The sequence below is a fragment of the Sipha flava genome, unplaced genomic scaffold (genome assembly GCF_003268045.1).
Source record: "Sipha flava isolate LNK unplaced genomic scaffold, YSA_version1 50903_pilon_pilon, whole genome shotgun sequence".
Lineage (NCBI taxonomy): Eukaryota > Metazoa > Arthropoda > Insecta > Hemiptera > Aphididae > Sipha > Sipha flava.
In genome coordinates this window covers 1-19,523 of record NW_020273426.1, presented here as the reverse complement: position 1 = coordinate 19,523, position 19,523 = coordinate 1, and the positions used below count along the sequence as shown (strand labels likewise).

Genomic DNA, 19,523 nt, shown 5'->3' with positions numbered 1-19,523 from the left:
TCACCAAGCACGTCGTCAAGGGGGGACTTTAGGGGGCCTAACCCCTAAGAAAAATCAGTGGCCCCGAACTGGCCCCCTTGATTTTGATTTTTAAATATTATGGTGTTTTGTTGAAAATTTTATTTTTTAAAAAAAACCTAAAACCTAACCTGCCTTATTAATTAATTAATAATTAATAATTATATATTAATTAAATAATTGAATAATAATTAATTATAGACTCTTCCATCACAAAAATAAAATATCGAATCAAAATTAAAAAGGAGGAAATTATGTTTGGCTGGCGTAATTTAAATGAAAAATATTCCAAATGCGTGTGGCACGTATGCAGTAAACTGTGTCGTGGACACTACGTGACACAGGTCGACACAAAGTTCTGCTCTACCCTGCTCTGCCTACCAATATGCGCTAATACATTCTAACTAATAGATGACAAATACTACGTTGCGCTGCCCTACGCTGCACTGCGTCGCCTGCGTCTCAATATGCGCCCGTCCTTATGATAGTTTACTATACACACACATGTAGGGTATGCACGTACGCCTTAAAATAATTGCCTATACTAAACCCCTTAAAAACCGACCGTTTGCAATGGTCAGCTGGTGGCGAACGAAAATTATATTTGATAGTGCCATACAGTGTATACCACTAAAACAGGTGGTTTCGGTTTTCCGACATTTTTGTGAATGTTACGCTGGCTTAATTGATTCCGGGCAATGCGGTGCGTACTTGCGTCTACCGCCCGCACCGCAAACCGCTGCGTGTAATTTTTATGTGGCAAAATTAAATACTATCTTATCGTATGCGGGTATAATTTATCTCTTCGAAATTTGCTAATATGCCACTAAATTTTACAAAAATATTTTAACTGCTTATTTTACTTAACTATGATATTAAAAATGGCTAAAGTAAAGTCCATATTACTACTAGATAATAGGTACACGTGTATTTATGATAAAATATATTTTTTTACTTACTTGGCATACATAATTTTTTCCTTACAGCTTCCCACTCTCTATCAACTTTGATTCTATCTTGCTATCTCTTCTATATTGCTTATGGAACTTATCCCATAAAATACGCATTTTTTGAACTTCTGAAATACGACTCTCCATGACTTGCGATGTACAGTGTATAACATTCAAATGCAAGTTGGTATATTGAAGATATCTTGTCCACCGTCACCGAAATAGATAAAATCAAACTTGTTTGATTATCAAATATTGCATGTGTTGCGGTGAGGGTAATTTTACCACACCAAATACTCTTTCGGTTGTATTAGGACATCCGTACTGATCATACCGGGTTTGTTTTTTCGCACCGCACGCAACGCACGCATCGCATTGCCCGGATTCGATTAGGACATAGCGTCAAATTTATTATCAATATGAATAAAGTGTATTCGATAAAAAAAAAACACCGTTATTTTTCTATAATAATTGATTTTTATATGTTTTTTAATCAACGCGTATTATCCAATAAGTATAATTTATTATTTTTATTATATGAATAAAGAAATGTCATGTGATCAGAGGTAAAAAAGTACCTAGACTATTTTTGTCTTTTAACGAAGGTTGCCATTTAACGAATATTTATCAGTGGTCTATGGGCTATGATAAAAGCATTGAGCTATTGGCTGACTCTAGATTATAGCTCAATCGTTTTACCACTCTTACCTATATGCTGTTAATTTAACTGTTATCCGAAAGCAAGTCGATAAACTAACGTTGAATATTTATCTTTATCATAATCAAAGCTGGGCTGCAAATAAATTATATTTTTTTACTCAGTTGAATTTCTTAATATCTCAGTAGAACTAACATTTAAAATTAACTAAAATGTTAATAATAGCTACCCGGTGTGCAATAGTGTGACTTCCACTACTATGTGATATTCTGTTTAAATCTCAAATGTGACCTCCCCATTTTATATCCATTAACCATCTCATAAGCATCACTAAAAACTTATCGCAAAAAAGACTTCCATACGTAGGCACATTTAGATTGAACATGTAATGTAAATTATTAATCTGTATGCGAAGTACTGTTTGGGTCCCAAAATTGACTACACATTTCAATTTCTATGTGTCATCGCATGAAGTTCGGGATGATCTAGTTACATTAAGGACTTCCATGCGTAGTTTAGTTTGTAATGAGTAATGACCATGTTAAGCAAAAAATAAAAGACCGAAATATATGTATATAACGTTTTCTTGTGGTCAATTATTTATTATTTATTAACGAAACATAATTTGAAATACCAAAATTTTTTTCTGCCGAACCCCTTAGAGATAATAAAAATGATCGCGGACCCCTTAGTACAAATAAAAATTAAAAAACAATAATATATAATAATACTTTATAAATTTTAAATTTAATTTCGCGGACCCCCTCCGGTATACGTGCGGAGTCCTAAGGGTCCGCGGACCACAGTTTGGGAAACGCTGTTATAGACTATAGTTACGTCGATTAAATATCTTATACATATACTTAATATATTTAATCTATGGTAGTAATAACTATAATGATACAAACGGAACCTGTCGTGCCTCTAGCGGTTATCGGACCATAGATTTTTGTTGAATTGGTAAATCTATATAAGTTATCTACAAAATAAGATTATATTTAACATTTTCATTTTGCTTATAATGACCATATTAGTATGATGAACAAAGTAAATCGAAAAACGCGCATTTATTAGTGTGTTGTGTATGTTGCGTTAGTATAATAATAAATTATAAGAATTATCACGAAAGGTTTTACCCACAACATCATATCAAGTTGTATCATTCTAATTGCCATCTTTTCGAATATATTGATATTGTTACATGTATATAATTACGTTGTTATCGAATATTGTATATTTTCGTCATCCCGACGGTCGCTGTCGAACTGTATAATTATGATTTGGTTATAGTTTATGATTTATTATTTTATTTTGTTGTCGTTGCTCGCTATTTTATTACATTTCATTTTACGTTTTATGTTTGACAATAAAGTAGTAAAGTATCTATTATTAAATATGAATATAATAAATTATATACCTAAATAATTTATTGAAAATTATTCCTAATAATACCAAATAGTTTATTTATTATAATATACCATAAAAATAAAAATGTATTGCAAATACAAGTATATTTACCACCAGTTTCGATATAAAAAACCGTCACCGATTTATTTATAAACGCATCATTGTATAATGTTACATATATAATGTTTACTTTTACTTTTAGTATAGGTACTAACTTATTTATTACCCAATGTCTCGATAGGGTGTCCCAGTAGTATAGGTCTAGGAATAGGTAGGAAGGGGTGGACGGTTCAAATCTCAGCGAGCATGAAATAAACTTCAGGTTATTTTTATTTTCTGGACAATAATCATTGCGAGGTCTATGCGCAGAAAATGAGAAGTTCCGTTAATCTTTATGTACTAACATTATTAACCTCTCAATATGACATTATTGACTACTCATAGTAATCACATGTTGATATCGCATACAGTAACTTCGTTCAACCTGGCGTTAAGCGTCCATAACATATCTCTGAAAAGTTAACAGGCATTTATTCGTAACTTCTTAACCGTCAGTGTGACAACTATGCGACTACTATGCTATAGGATTTTGCACACCGGGTATCAATTAAATTTACAAAAAAACATTAACTTTAATAGAAATTAGTTATTCATACGACCAAATAGATAAAGTTGGTTAAATATTTAATTAAAGGCTGACTTAATAAAATAGACGTAACCTAACTTTGAACTCAACTTCTACATTTATATATTCACTTGCTAATGTCCAACCTTGATAATAAAATATTTGCTTATAAATTAAAGTTTATAACCAGTAGGTAATAATACACAATTAATAAATACTCAGTAAGGAGAAACTATATAATTATTAAAAGAACACACAACACAAAAATTTAGTTGAATCCGTTATTTACTAATTTCTAAAAAAAAAAAAAAAAGTATACATACCAATTACCATTTTCATACTCACATTATTAAATAAGTTAGGTATGAGAAATTTAAAGAAGCTTTGAGACATTACTGAGCCAGACATCATATGACCAATGATTTATTTACTTTAAAATGATACTTATATAATTTTAATTTAATTTGAGGTAAATTTCAGTACAAACATATACCGATAGAATTATATTATTGTAGTCCAGAATTATTTTTTTCTTCAAATTTTAAATAACTAATATTTTATAGCAAAACATTACGTAAAGAGAGGAATTTCTGCATATACTGTATAATTTGAGGGCGGCTGTGTTAAGTTCAACTCAATATCACGCGGATTTGTTAGACCCCTAATATCTTTTGAAATATATTTCTTTTACTTTGGAGTTTTACAAAACTCTTCTCAACGGTTCTAATAATAAACTATTAAATAAATAATGTAAATGAAAAAGTGTCATGTGCTCTTTTAAGGTGCACTACGTATTACTAACAAATATACACAAAATAGGTATACGGCGTATTACAAGAATCGAGCAAAAATGATCCAGTACGTCATGTTGAGTACGGTGAACAGCAACGGGAAGAACACTCTTGAAAATCGATCAATGTTTATGGCTCTAGTGCGATTCCTTTGTGTCTTGGCCGTAAAAGCGGCGGTGGCGGCTGCAGTCGCTTGAGGTGGCGGGCGGGGCGGTGGTGGAATAGAATGGCCATCGATTAGCTTTAAGTTGTTCTGAGCACACATGAAAATAAAATTAATTTAAGAATTAAAAAAAAAATAATATATCAACATGATTGCGATGAGTTGTTTTTATTGTAATATACTGTCCGAAAGGAATTTCGAATAATTCGGCTTGAGAATTTTTTTTTCCATTATCTAGTGTATTGGTTTATCTAGACTGTTATTAGCTATTTAATAAGGAGTTAATAAAATAATATAATATAAAATAAATATAAAAATAATTGTATTCGGTTTTGTTTGAATTTAGATAATAATTACCTACTCGAATTATTCGAGTTATAAACACAGGTTTTGAATTAATGGCTACATATTCAGAGAAAATACTATTATTAGTTTTTGCTAATTACATATCGATCATTATAATCGTATAAATAATTTTTCACCGACTTTATGGGTGGTAAACCGCAATTAAAGTACATGAACGACGGACGGCTCACGAAGTTACTATAGTCACGTTTTTTAATTCAGGTTTTGTATTCGTAGAAAATTGTCTTATTTTAATTTGTATTTAAAACCGACACAAAAGTTGTCTGATCAAATGTTGCTCGCAATTAAAACTGTATAATAGATTACTGAAATTATATTTAAAGTTTAATAGTGAATTTACATAAATCTATCTCTTATGTTTCAATTAATCACCTCATTTCCATCGGATATCTTCGTGTTTTCAATAATTCAACTCAGTTTTTTATACTGTATCTGGTTCCTACGTTTACCAGCACCCTACGAATTCATCTTCAAGGAAAAAAGTAATAACAAATATTTACTAATTACGCACAGTATATGAAAAACACTCTATTATCTCCTTTCCAAGGCATCGCCACGCGTGGTGACCTTTGGACCTTCGATTACTTTTGACAATCTAACTTCCAGATAATTAAACATCATTAATATATAATGAAAAATCAAACTCCCAGTATTAATTACAATAATAATAAGAACAAAAATACACTCACTAAACAAACGTCTAATCAAAGCTCATCCCGTTCTATTACTATTTCCAATCAAAAACAAAAAGTCGGTTCTGTCAATTCTTTAAAAATATCACACGACTCCCGTATACCGAGTGGATCAAGTGACGTATTTAATTATTCTGATATGGATTTAGATGAAAATAATGACGATAACTTCGAATATCCCAAAAAGTCATCTAAACGAAATCTTTCGTCGATAGATATTCCGGAAACCAAAAAGACTAAACCATTATTTATCACACACAACAGATTTTCTCCACTCTCAAACGACGTCACCGAAACGGCAACTCTTACAAATGATTATACTTTAAACGAAAATGCTCATATGCTTATTGTTAATATTACAGATTATAAATATTCTAATAAATGTTAAAAAAAAAAAAGAGAGGCGTTCAGTAAAAACTAATTTCTTTGTAACATCTATGGAATATAGTAACTAAACTAACATAGGCGTGGCCAGACTTTTACAGCAGATGTTGCTGAAGTCTAAAATATTCCTAAAAAATGTTTGAAAATTATATTTATTCGTTTTATATTATAGAATAACGACATTCGCATAGTAATAAAGTACGTTTTCTCACTTAAGTTAAATTATAACTGTGCTAGTGTTTAATAATGAACTACATTGATATATTACAACAAAAATATATAAACCTAGTAAAAAAATACATAATTTTATAAAATTAAATACAAATAAATATAAAAATTTATAATATTAAACGACGGTCAAAAGGAACAATATTTTTAAATTCTTTGATTATATTAGCATATTGTATTTTAGCTAGTAAATCTTGTTCAACAAACATTAATAAAAGTCCTTCAAGTCTATTTAGAGTCATGGTCCTTCGAATTTTTGATTTTACAATTGCTAGTTTTGAAAAAGACCTCTCATATGAACAACTCGTGACCGGGATGATTAAAAATATCAATAAAACTTCAGCAGAAAAATAAAAAAATCTTTAATCTATTTGATTCCTATAACCAATCCAACCAATAACCTACGGTTGTAGTTGATGATCCACTAGGAATATCAGTAAATCCTTTAAGTAATTTAATTTCAGATTCTAAGTGAAGTTCGTAAATTTTAAATATTTTATTAATTAGTTCTATATCTTCATTTGTAGGATTCAATTGTAAAATATCAACAGAAGATATTAAATTCAATGTTTCTTGGCTAAATCTTTAATTTAGTCCTTTTATCATATTATCTAATGCTATATTGTAACAGTTCATTTTTTATTTCTTGTTTTATAATTTCATGCAGTGGCGTATCCACAATTATTTTTGGGTGGGGGTTGGGTGTTAGTTAGTTTTATACGTAGTATATACTATACAATATCTTGTAAGTAATGGGGACCGCTGAGCCCTGTGTCGACCGATCATTAATTAATTAAACATTGAAACATTTTGGGGGGGGGGGTTCATGAAATTTTTGAGGTAAACTACTCCTGTTTTCTAATAGATATGATTTCATCACACGATAATAAGTCTGCACTAAAAAAAAAGCAGGTGTTACTACAGTATACCAAGCAACACCCAAAAACACGCCTATGGATATCAGCCAAATTAACTGAAGCTTATACCTCAGGGTTTCAAAATTTTATTTTTCCTGCTCTAATAACAAGTCAAATAATATATATATATATATATATATACAGTACCGCAAAAAACGGGTGTGCAGAGTGTGCCACGCACACGGGCCCCAAGGCTTACATACATTTGGGGGACCTCCTAGACCCAGCCTAAGACAAACTACATTTTACAAACACACAATTATTTAATAATATTATATTATTATTTTATAATAAAAAGAAACTCTTTTTAAAATTACGGTAAGAATGTTATAATATTTTAAAGTAATATAATATTTATTGAACAATGAGTCTATTGAGTATTTGACTAGGCATAAAACATACCTACCTAACTACTTAAATAAATTTACTACATAAATATGTAGTGAAGTATAATATACAACAGTTGTAGGTATTTAATTTGTAATATATACACATATCATACACTAACTGATGTGAAACGTGTTTTATAACTTAAAGAAATTGATACTTATAAATAAGACGTATAACAAAAATAAATCCTAGGAAGGGATTTAATATAATTACCGCACACGGGCCTCCTATTTTGTAGTTGCGGCACTGTACATATATATATATGTATATATCACTTTTTGGATGATCATATAAAATAAACTAGTACTATTCGAAATTTAGAGTGTAGTGTTTCAAACAAATTTAGTATTTTCCGCTCGTGTATATTTGTGTAAAAGTACTGGGATGTCTTGAGTTTACAGCTAGAAACACCAATGATTTTAAAAATGAACTGTGTCTTAAAACGTTATTTACTTCCCTAGTTATACATATACTTATGTACTGTTCAATAATTTATAGTACTTCACAAATAGGTATTGTGAAGGTGATCGAGCAAGCTCAAAGAAGATTTTTATGTTTCATTGTTTGTAAGAGTAAAGTTTATTTTAACATTAATCCACTTGAGTTAATATCTCTTTCTTCCATTAAAAATTCTCTTAATTTAGATTCTCTTACTAATAGACGTAGATACGCTGATATATATTTTTTGTCCAAATTAGTAAATGGTTTTATTTCAGGCCCCGAATTATTTTAATAACTTAACTTCCGTATCAATATAATTTACATTTTTGTTCCATGTTTAAAATTTAATTTCATTGTACTTCTCATGGCCATAATAATCCTCTTGATCGAATTGCCAGAGAATCTAATGCCTTGACTTATTTTAGTCTGTTTATTACGAGAAATTTATATTTATCCAACCAATGTTTTTCTATAATTTAATTTTTTTTGTATCTAAACATATGGTTTATTTAGTATTTTTAATTAAATTTACTTAATGTAATTTGCTAATTAGTGTTTTGTTTAAACCTTATTTATTTTATGTTATTAATATCATAGTATTGTATTAATGTTAATTAAATTACATTGCCTAACTGTATTTGAGCTCTTTTGAGTATTTATTAAAATAAATATGTACATAAAAGTATATAAGTAAATAAATGTATTTTGATATACATTACCCGAAAACTGAAATTGAACGATTTTTTATTTATAGGTTTTGGTGGCATGTCAGAATCACCCAAAACAATGTTCACCAAACAGTATTCCATTAAAGCCATAAACACAAATCTAAAATATAAAATTAAAATACTTAATAGTTTTAATTATAATAATAATAAACATATTATAATCAATGTTCAGAACAAATTTATATAATCGGCAGTCTGTACGGGTGTAATGTGCTAATTTTTATTAGTACCTACATTACACAAATTTACAATGTAGATAATTCTTAATTATTTTTCGTTTGTCACGAAAAATCAAATTCTTTATTCTCTATGCCAATTATAGTATCTACTACGAATTTAATTTCCCAATATTAAATTTCTTTTTAATATAAAGTAAAAATTGAGATGTTTATTAAATAATTTTAAATTCATTATTTTCAAATAAAATTCAGTTAATTTACGAGGATAAAAGAATAATTACAAATAAATATTACTTGTTAACGTTTACTAATATTAATTTTAATTTTTACTGATTTACTAGTTTTACTCAATATTTCATAAATTCATTGTTTTTATTTAATAATTAAAAATATATTATTTAATTTTAAGTTATCAATATCATATTAAAACTATTAAAATGTATATTATTTATTAAAGATAATGACGTAAGAGTTTTAAGATTATAATAATATAACGATTTAAGGACCAATTTCAGCTCATACTGCTGTTAATTAATAATTTTGAATAAGTATTTTAATTTAAAGAAATATTATAATCTTATAAATTTTTCAGAGATTAGAAATTAATATTATTGACTCTATTAAATAATTATGGAATTACTAATGATCGAAAGAAAACACATCGTCCAATAAGAAAGTTTTTAAAAATATAATTACATTTAAGTACCATAAATCAAATTTTTTTCAAAATAGATATAAAAAAAATACTTTTATCATAGTAAAGGCAATATAAATATTGCTGTCAAGCATCCATTCTTATGGAATTATTACTAAAAATACATGCAATAAAGTAGTACATACTATATGTTTGTGAATTCTACGACATAGTTACACGATTTACCTCCTATACTGTGTAACGTAGATTTTTTTAAAAAAATATTATTAACTACTTAAGACCTTGATTTACTTACACAGTACACGCAGACATAAATGTATCGACTGCTTTCAAGTACGAAACCGGAGGTAACGCAGCTTGAGATTTAGCGTGTTGTGTTGACAACGTTAGTAGTGACGTTACGCCTAATGTTACGCGAGCAGGAGCTGCTTCAGGTTTGATCCAAAACGAAACCCACTAGGACAATTTTTAATAGAACGATTTACTATAAATTTTTAACATCAAGTATATTATTTATATTAAAAAATTACATAATTTGACTTAATCACATACGTATAAAATACAGAATAACAGTACGTTAGGTTGTCGTATTATTAAGAGTAGTCATTATTTTATATATATCATAGGTCGAAACAATTTACAACATAAAAATACAAGATACTGACTACTCTTTACATAATGCTTAAATACTGATGTATATTAGGCAGGGGAAACTTTTAATTTAAAAGTAGATTTAAAATTTGTAATTTAAGAAGTATTATTCTGAGCAGCACAAATTTTTTTTTTTTACAATTAAATTAATAATTCAGTGCTTGACTTGGAAAAAAATAGTATAGATACTCTGAAGACACATAACTTTTGCATCCCCACGTTATATTTTATGAGATTAACGAGCCCGTGAAGTCCTGCAGCAGGGCTATAAATATTAATCTGGGAACTTTAAAATGTCTAGTGCAGAAATAGTCTAGCCTGCTGTATCGTAAGAATACTCTATCGGCAAACATTCGCTATACTTGACGAGTACCGAATAGTCATACAGTGTTAATACAACAAACTGTACGTTTTCTTTTTTTTTCAAAACTTTTAACTATAACTATGAAACCAATTATTTCCTTTTGGATTTCAGATTGAAATAGTTTATATTTATCATAACAACTTTTTTTCATAAATGTGTAAATATTTGGTAATCTTATGGAAATACAAAATTCAAAAGTGATTTTTTCTTAAACCAATTGAAGAATAAAAATACATTTTATATAACATTTTTTATGTACATGGCCCTTATTATAAAATGGCTATATGTAAACTACAACAAAATTAATCTTTTTCTAAAAGTCTACATGTAAACTGTGGCAAGCAAAAATTTAACATCATACAATCTGCGACAAAACTGATAAGATATACTATACAAACTGTAAAAATGTATTTTATATACCTAAGAATATTATATACTATATAGTATGTAATATGTATACTTATATACGTACACCATTTAATTCATTATGTTATTTTACATTTTGCGTATTCCCATGTTTTATTAGCTACCATTTATTTTGTATTCATATTGTTTGGCATTGTGGCTAAGCATTGTTTTAAATTCCATCACGTTGAATTAAATAATAATCTTTTAACTACTTCTACTGAAATCTAACTCTAGTAAGTGGTTACTAACTAGTATTATCAAAAGTAAAGGAATCGAAATTTAGGATGTTACATTAAAATTTAAAAAATATATTTATATAAACCTTATCATTTTGTACGCAAGACACAACATAACATAATTAATTAAACGATAAACGTACATGGGTACACATAGGTACATATTACATACTATATAGTAGGGGTGGGTAACTGGCGGCCCGTGAGCATTTTTTGTCTAGCCCGTACTAAACTTTAAAATTACATCATACAATTTTGAAGTGTATCGTCTATACCAGCGATTCTCAACCGGGAGTCACCAACAATTTTTTTAAGGTCACATCATGTGAAAAAAAAAAATTATTTCAAATCCAACAACAGCAAACGAGTCATTATTTAAAAAATATTAAAATGTACATCATTTTTATTAATTAACGCTAATCGGCTTTTATAATATACTTTTTTTTTATAAAATGTATACACAAATTAATATAATAAAAATAGTTTATAACATTTTTCAATTCTTACATTACAAAAGGATCGTTAGACATATTGGTGACATTATAGGGGGTCACGAACTCAAAAAGGTTGAGAACCGCTGTAGAGTCTATACTATAAATTATCGATATAATAATTATTATCTAGTATTTAACATCGTTAAATGTCTAAATATTATATGTACTTATATGTATAATTATAGCTTTCAATCATAGCTGTTTAACTATATCAGTTTCTTCGTATCATTTGTATCGTGCTGTGTTGTGTGTGTTGAATTTATTATTTCTGTGTATATAAATGCTAATTAAAATTCATATTTTGAATGACTGTTTTTTTTTCTGTGCTCTTGCTCGCTAGATATTAATTTTTTAAAAATTGGCCCTCTAGTAACTTTGAGTTTCCCATTCCTGCTATATAATATATAATATCGTTAGTATATAAAATGGATTGCTGTAGCTTGTATAATGTATCTTATCGGTTTTGTCGCAGATTGTATAATGTTAAATTTTTTCTCGTGGCAGTTTACATATCGACTTTTGGAAAAAGGTTAATTTTGCTGCAATTTACCATTTTCCTATAAAATTATTGATAAAAAATATTGATATTTCGAATGAAAAGCATGTTGAGCCACCTTTTAAATTATAAATAATATTTTTTAGAAAAGTTGCAATTGATTTTTCACTGAAAAAATCTAGTAAAAATATACCGTAAAAATATTATTCATTAATAAACAGTTTTTTAAAGCTGGATATAAAAGGTTCATATTTTAATTATTAACGAACAAAAATTAATGGTCCATATTAAATGTGTTAACAAATAATGGATTTTTATGTTTTATAATACCTACCGAACATTAAAATAACGTATATAATATGTAACAATTATTGTATAATGTTATATAGGCACTTACCGACATAATAACGATAAGACATGTAGGTATGTAAGTATGAAATAAATAGTATCCAAGTCTTCGCTTAAGAACGAATATTACTTCTAGGCATGTAAAGTTTCCTGGTAAATAACATTAATTAAAATAAATATTTTTCTCATTAAAAATGTGGTGGATAAGATTACATTAATATAATCATTATTATAAAAAATAAAACTCCCTCTATATAACTACTATGGAGTGTAAATAAATTATACAAGTAGAATAAACATTGATATTATGTATCAGGTAATTTTCATTAATACAAAAAACCGGAAAACTATGGTCCATGATGTGTGTAATATTTTGTGGTATATGGAATGTACTTAAGATGTAAAAAAAAAAAGAAAAAAAGATAATTTATTTTACTTATATAAATTTCATTGTTCATTTATAATTCATATAAAATAAATTTAAATTTAAAAAAATAAATGTTTATTTATAATAAAAACATCTATTATAAATAAAAACAAATCCCTTAAAAAATACCAAAACACACACAACTCAAATGACTTCGTAGAATTAAAACGAAATAGAGCGCGCACTAGATTTTTAGTTAAACTCAGTAAAGCCACATCCTGGAAAACCTTCACATCTAGCTTAGATAACCAGACTGATCCCTCAGTAGTGTGGAGTAAAATAAAATCCCTCAAAGGAACCAACCGACATAGCAATATTCAACTTATATACAACTCTAAACTCATATCGACACCAAAGGAAGTGGTAAATTCTATTGGAGAATATTTTCAAAAAAATTCAAGCAATTCCAACTACGATGACGAATTCCAAATAAATCGCTATCGATACTACTCTCCACCAAACACAATCGACCCTAATGATACCACACAAATCTTAATCAACTCCCAAATAACCATGGATGAATTGGAAATGGTATTGAGAACCAACAAAAGTAAAAGCCCTGGACCAGATGGCATCCCTTATATTTTTATCCAAAATCTACCCTTCAATGGTATCAAACACCTACTTGACATCTTTAACACTATATGGGTTAATAACGTATTCCCAAAACACTGGAGACACGGTTTTGTGATCCCAATCCTCAAGCCCAATAAGAATAAATATCTCACCGAAAGCTATCGCCCCATCACTTTACTTAGCACATTATGTAAGCTACTTGAAAAAATCATTAATCGTCGACTCATCTGGTTCCTTGAAAAAATTAAATACATATCTCCCGAACAAAATGGCTTCAGACAAAATAGAAGCACTCAAAACAATCTCCTAAGTATCAAAAGAGAAATCGAAATAGCTAATAGCAACAAACAAAGTTTAGGCATGATCAGCTTCGATATTGCCAAGGCCTACGACACCACTTGGAGACCGAGAATATTGTACATACTTAACGAAATAGTAAGTAAAGGGAACCCACTTAACTTCATCCAAAACCTATTACTTGAACGTTCATTCCAAGTTAAATCATCAAACTGCTTATCTGATACATACACACAAGAAAATGGAGTTTCTCAGGGTTCTTCAATTTCCGTAACCATTTTTTTGCTAGCCATTAATGACATTTCCAAGCAAACACCAAAACCAATCATTCCCATACAGTACGCTGATGATTTCTCCATTTTATGTCGTAGCAGCAGTCTAATAACAATAAAACAAATCCTACAAGATGCCACAAACTCACTAAGAAATTGGTCAAATTCATCTGGGTTTAGATTTTCAGCTGAAAAAACTAAACTCATTATATTCAACAACAAAAACAAAAATAAAATGTCAATTAGTTTAGGCAACCATATAATAAAAAATGACAAATATATTAAGATCCTCGGTATAATTTTTGATTCAAAATGTTCATGGGCACCTCACATCCGACAACTAAAACAAGCTTGCACCAATCGTCTCAATATAATCAAAATGCTATCTCATACCTCATGGGGAGCCCATTCCTCTGTACTTATCAAGATCCACAAATCACTAATTTTGTCCAAAATAGATTATGGATCTCCTCTATTCTCGTCAGCAATCCAATGCCACCTAAAAAAGCTCGAAAATCTTCACAACTCAGGAATGCGCCTGGCAATAGGAGCTTTCCGATCCAGCCCTATAAACAGCATATCCAATATAGCAGGAATACCCTCCCTATCACTAATATGGGCTGAGCAAAAATCACTACTGGCAGCCAGAATCCATAGATCCCCACAAGGAATCTCCACATCTCCCAATAATCTATTCACAAATTTACAAGACAAATTGAACCTAGATCAGATCATACCATCAACTATCAGCCTTTAGCCACCTTGGACAATCTCCCTAGATATCAATCTCGAACTACATCAGCTCCCCAAAAAGGACACTAATCCTAAAATATATAAATACCACTTTAATGAAATCATAGCCAATGCCGAACCTCATATACAGATATACACAGACGCATCCATAACAGATCAAAGAGTTGGGGTTGCAATCATATGTGGTGACACTGAATTCCAACTTAAACTATCTGACAAATGTTCAATATATACCGCTGAAGCCATGGCTATACTAGAAGCAATCAAATATTTCATACAATCCGTCGACGATGAACGCTGTATCATACTAAGCGACTCACTCAGTGCAATAACAAGCCTCAAAAATATAAATAACCCTACCGATATAGCTAGAAATATTCACAACTTTTGTCACATTGCATGTTCTGCCGGGAAACACATATCCTTCATGTGGATTCCAGGACATTGCAATATAAAAGGAAATGAAAAAGCCGATAAGGTCGCAAAACTTTCACACATATCACCCAAAGCTATCAATGTACCAGGATTCACCTACAGCGACGCAAAAAAATATATAAAAAATCTTAATACCATAAAGTGGCAACGATATTGGTCAAATCAATCAACCAAACTCAATGAAATTAAAAAATCAATACTCCCATGGCCTCCTCCTCCCGGTTGTTCCAGACGACAAGAAACAATTTTAAACCGCCTAAGAATAGGCCATACATTACTAACCCACCGCCACCTTATGACAAGAGAGGATCCCCCCAACTGTACTACCTGCGGTGTCCAACTCACCATCAAGCATATCTTCACAGAATGCAGAAATAACCAGCAAGAACGTATGATAACCCTTGGAGCCACCCACTTATATGAAATCTTCAGCCCGGAACCAACCGCAACTCAAAAACTATTTATTTTCCTATAAAAATCTACCTTATTCAAAGAAATATAACTTTATATTGTATAAAATCATGTAAATATGTAACTATGTAATTTATTTAAGTCACTGTCTGACCAATGGCCATAGCTGCCGCGGTCTTTTTGTTCTTTTAATAAAATAAAAAAAATAAAAAAAATAATTTATTCGAGACTTAGAAAAGGCAAAAAACAAGAATAGTGGCATTATTATTTGATTAGATAATTTGGAAGCTTAGTTTGTTTATTAATCAATATGAAAATTATATTTATAGAGAAAATTTTTCCTGAAATATACTTTTCAACAATCATTTTATCAATGTCACAAGTAAAAATAAACCTTAGGTAATTTTCTAATTTAAAATAATATTTGATTTTTGTAAATATTTAAAATTATATTAATTATAGTTTATGATTAATATGTCGTTTAAATTAAAATTTGTAGTTCTTAATTTGTAGACTTATACTTATACATTTCTAAATAACATCCGATAATAGTTTTGACAATATAAAATTTACCAGTGGAATAAACTTGAGTGCAATCGGCAGTTTTATTTTTAACTAATTGTAATTGAGGTAATTCAATATTTTCGTCAACAACTAACGGAACATCTGGATCCCACTGAAATATCATATCATCAGTGGTATGTGACACTGAAATGAATAGAAAATTTTAAATTTAGCAGGTTGATAATATTTTTGGTCAACGAAAAAAATATTTATCTTACAGCTTTCCATTTGAAGTTTGCATTCTTGTGTATCATGTGGATATATCATAAAGTTCATTGCACACGATAAAGTCAAAGTTAATCTAAAAAATAAATAGTATAAATAAAATGTCAACACTAAAACTAAAACTATCGTATAAATGCCAAATAACGTACTTGACCATATAAAGAATTGTTTTGTCTTTATAAAGCCACATGTAATGATTAGGAATAGTCATTGTTTGAAATGTTACTGCCTTAGCATTTTTGAAAAATGAATCCGGTCTCCAAATATTTTTCAACCAATCAACTTCTAATAATCTTGAATCAAAGTAGGTAGTCTATTATTATAAATGTTGATCATTTTCGAAATGGGTTATAATGATGTGTTAATTTTAACGTTATTTTGAGTTCATTAATCATATTATCATAGGTAAGTTAAATTATATATATATATATATATATCCAGTGGCGTATCCAGAATTTTTTTCTTTGGGAGGGGAGTTATAAAAAATGTAACATTAAATTTTTTTTTGAATTTTTTGTGTTTTTATTATAATAGACAATATACATACATTAAAAATTTTCGGGGGGAGGGGGTATAACCCCCTAACCCCCCTCCTGGATACGCTACTGTATATACCTATATATTCAGAATTGACTAAAAATGTATTTTGTTACCACAAACCTGTAATCGGAAGTCATATTTTCGGGTAATCGAAGCCTATGATCCTTCCATGTTTGAGCGAAAAAAATATCAGCAGCGTATGTCTTAAAGAAAAAAGTTAATACGTATAATAATATAAAATGTACATTAAAATTCAATATAGTTGAAATTACCATGGCATTTTCATCTATCGAATCTAGACCCATCACTGTAACATGAAAATGTACCTTGGTGGCCATTCCATCTTTTTTGGGTGGTCTCATTTTATCGTATTGCTTTGCATCCTCAGGCAAAATATCTCTGAATTCCAAGCATTTTATACACCTAAACTGATAACTGTTAAAGAAAAAAAAATAAATATTTCAACAATTTTTTTGATAAATTAAAACTGAAAACCTATGATATCTAAAGAAAAAAGGCTTCAAAATGTTCCATTCTTTAAAAAACCATGACAATAGAATTATTAAAAATCTAAAATGTAAAAAGGCTCCAAAGCACATTTAACGATATACTTGTATTTGATAATATATATGAATGAACAGATCCAGGAAGGATACTGGAGTTAAGTGCCAGGTTTAGTACAATATTGTTACACTATTTTTTTTAGGTGATCTAAGCCCATCAAAACACCCCTACATACGCCTATAATCAGATACATTATATAATTTTTTATATACATTGCCCCGACCTTAAATAGATACTGGATCCATCCTTGTATATATGTACAATATACACTACATACAGTGATATATTAATTTGAATTAAAAAAATTCTTTCATGATATTTTTTGATTCAATACTGATTATATACTAAAACAATCAAAGCAGTATTCCTGAAATGATTTCCAATTAAACAATACATTATTTTTCAAAATGTTTTAAGTAATATTTTCAAGGTTTATTTTTTCTCATTTATTTCAGAAACTTTTATTATATTGGATAGATAAAGTTATTAGAAGTCTATGTAGTTGCATGGTTAATATACTAATTAGTAATTTTAATTCCAAGAATTTACATAAATGTATTTCATGTGTTTATGATTAAAACAATAATACAACTTACCTGATAACGTATAGATATATTACAAATTTAGTAATAATTACACATGAAATCTTATTTGTATTCCAATTCTTCATGGCTAAATTTTAAACCTAAAACATAGAATATTTAAATAGTATTAACATAGTTATGATTATGAACAGACAACAGAAATAAATAATAATAGTGTTGATTTAGTTTATGTTTATATATATATATATATACTCTGCAGACTTTAATATGTTCTATAATATAGTATTTAAATAAATATATTTTTTGTTGATTACAAAAAAAAAAAATTGTTGAAAAATCCAATTTTAAAGCCATAAGTTTAAAAAATTAAAAATTTTTCGAATTTTTAACAACAGGAATGTTGCAGATTTTCGTACTTTTTGTCTTGTTTTGTCAACATTTAAAATTCAAACGCTAATACAAAAAATGATGGCCAAAGATATTTATAATTTTTTTGTACTGTTTAAAACAATATATAAGAATTTCAAAAAATTGTTCAAGTTATTATGCCAAACCAACATTTTTTATCAACATTTTACAAAAAAAAAAAAAAAAATGAAAGATTTAAGTCAAAATATTTTGAAAACTGTAGTACGTCTAGTATGTGAATATCATTATTGATTTTTAGAGAAAATTTCAAGTCTCTAGAGTAATTATTTTACGAGTTAATTAATAATCGACTTTAAGAACAAATAAACTTTTTTAGGAATAACCGGTATGCCATAAAATTTGTTGTTTTATGATAAATTGTCATCAGTTTTCTTAATAATTTAAATATTAAATACATTTGGAAAACTGTTGATAAATTTAAAAAATAATCTGCTGAATGCACCAACTACACAAAACTTACTTTCTTATTAGAAATAAGAATAAGTGATTGGCGAGAGCAATATTTTTGGTTGAAATTTCAACAGGTAAAAGTGAGTACATTTTATGATAAGACCAACATGACATTTTCTTCACTCAGAATTTAAAATTTAAATATTTGAATAATGAAAGTTAATTTTTTTGATCCATTGGAATAAAATGCAATTTAACAAAAAAATTATATTTTAGTTTTGCACCGTGTTTTACTTTATAACATAGAAATATTGTATCGTTAAAGACATTTATATTTACTTAAATACCCAGGAATAGTATAATACAATTTAATTCTACAATATATAATACATCAAATGTCGATTCAATTTTTTAGCACATTTATCATTTCAAAATCAAGACTTCATACCACTTTGAGTGAAACAAAATTATAATCGTTAAATTTATGATCAAATTACGTAATAAGT

At 28.6% G+C, this 19,523-nt stretch overlaps 1 protein-coding gene across 1 annotated transcript; it reads right to left on the bottom strand.

Annotated features, from left to right (window-relative positions):
- Positions 1-3,125: 3,125 nt before the first annotated feature.
- LOC112690517 (glycine receptor subunit alpha-2-like) lies at positions 3,126-18,338 on the bottom strand (the record flags this gene model as incomplete). Its single annotated transcript, XM_025564542.1, is given in 10 exon segments — positions 3,126-4,702; positions 8,750-8,858; positions 9,888-10,048; positions 12,639-12,739; positions 16,334-16,468; positions 16,543-16,625; positions 16,699-16,842; positions 17,210-17,292; positions 17,362-17,524; positions 18,250-18,338. Coding segments are annotated over 10 exon segments (1,266 nt in total). The 3' UTR covers positions 3,126-4,489.
- Positions 18,339-19,523: the final 1,185 nt, after the last annotated feature.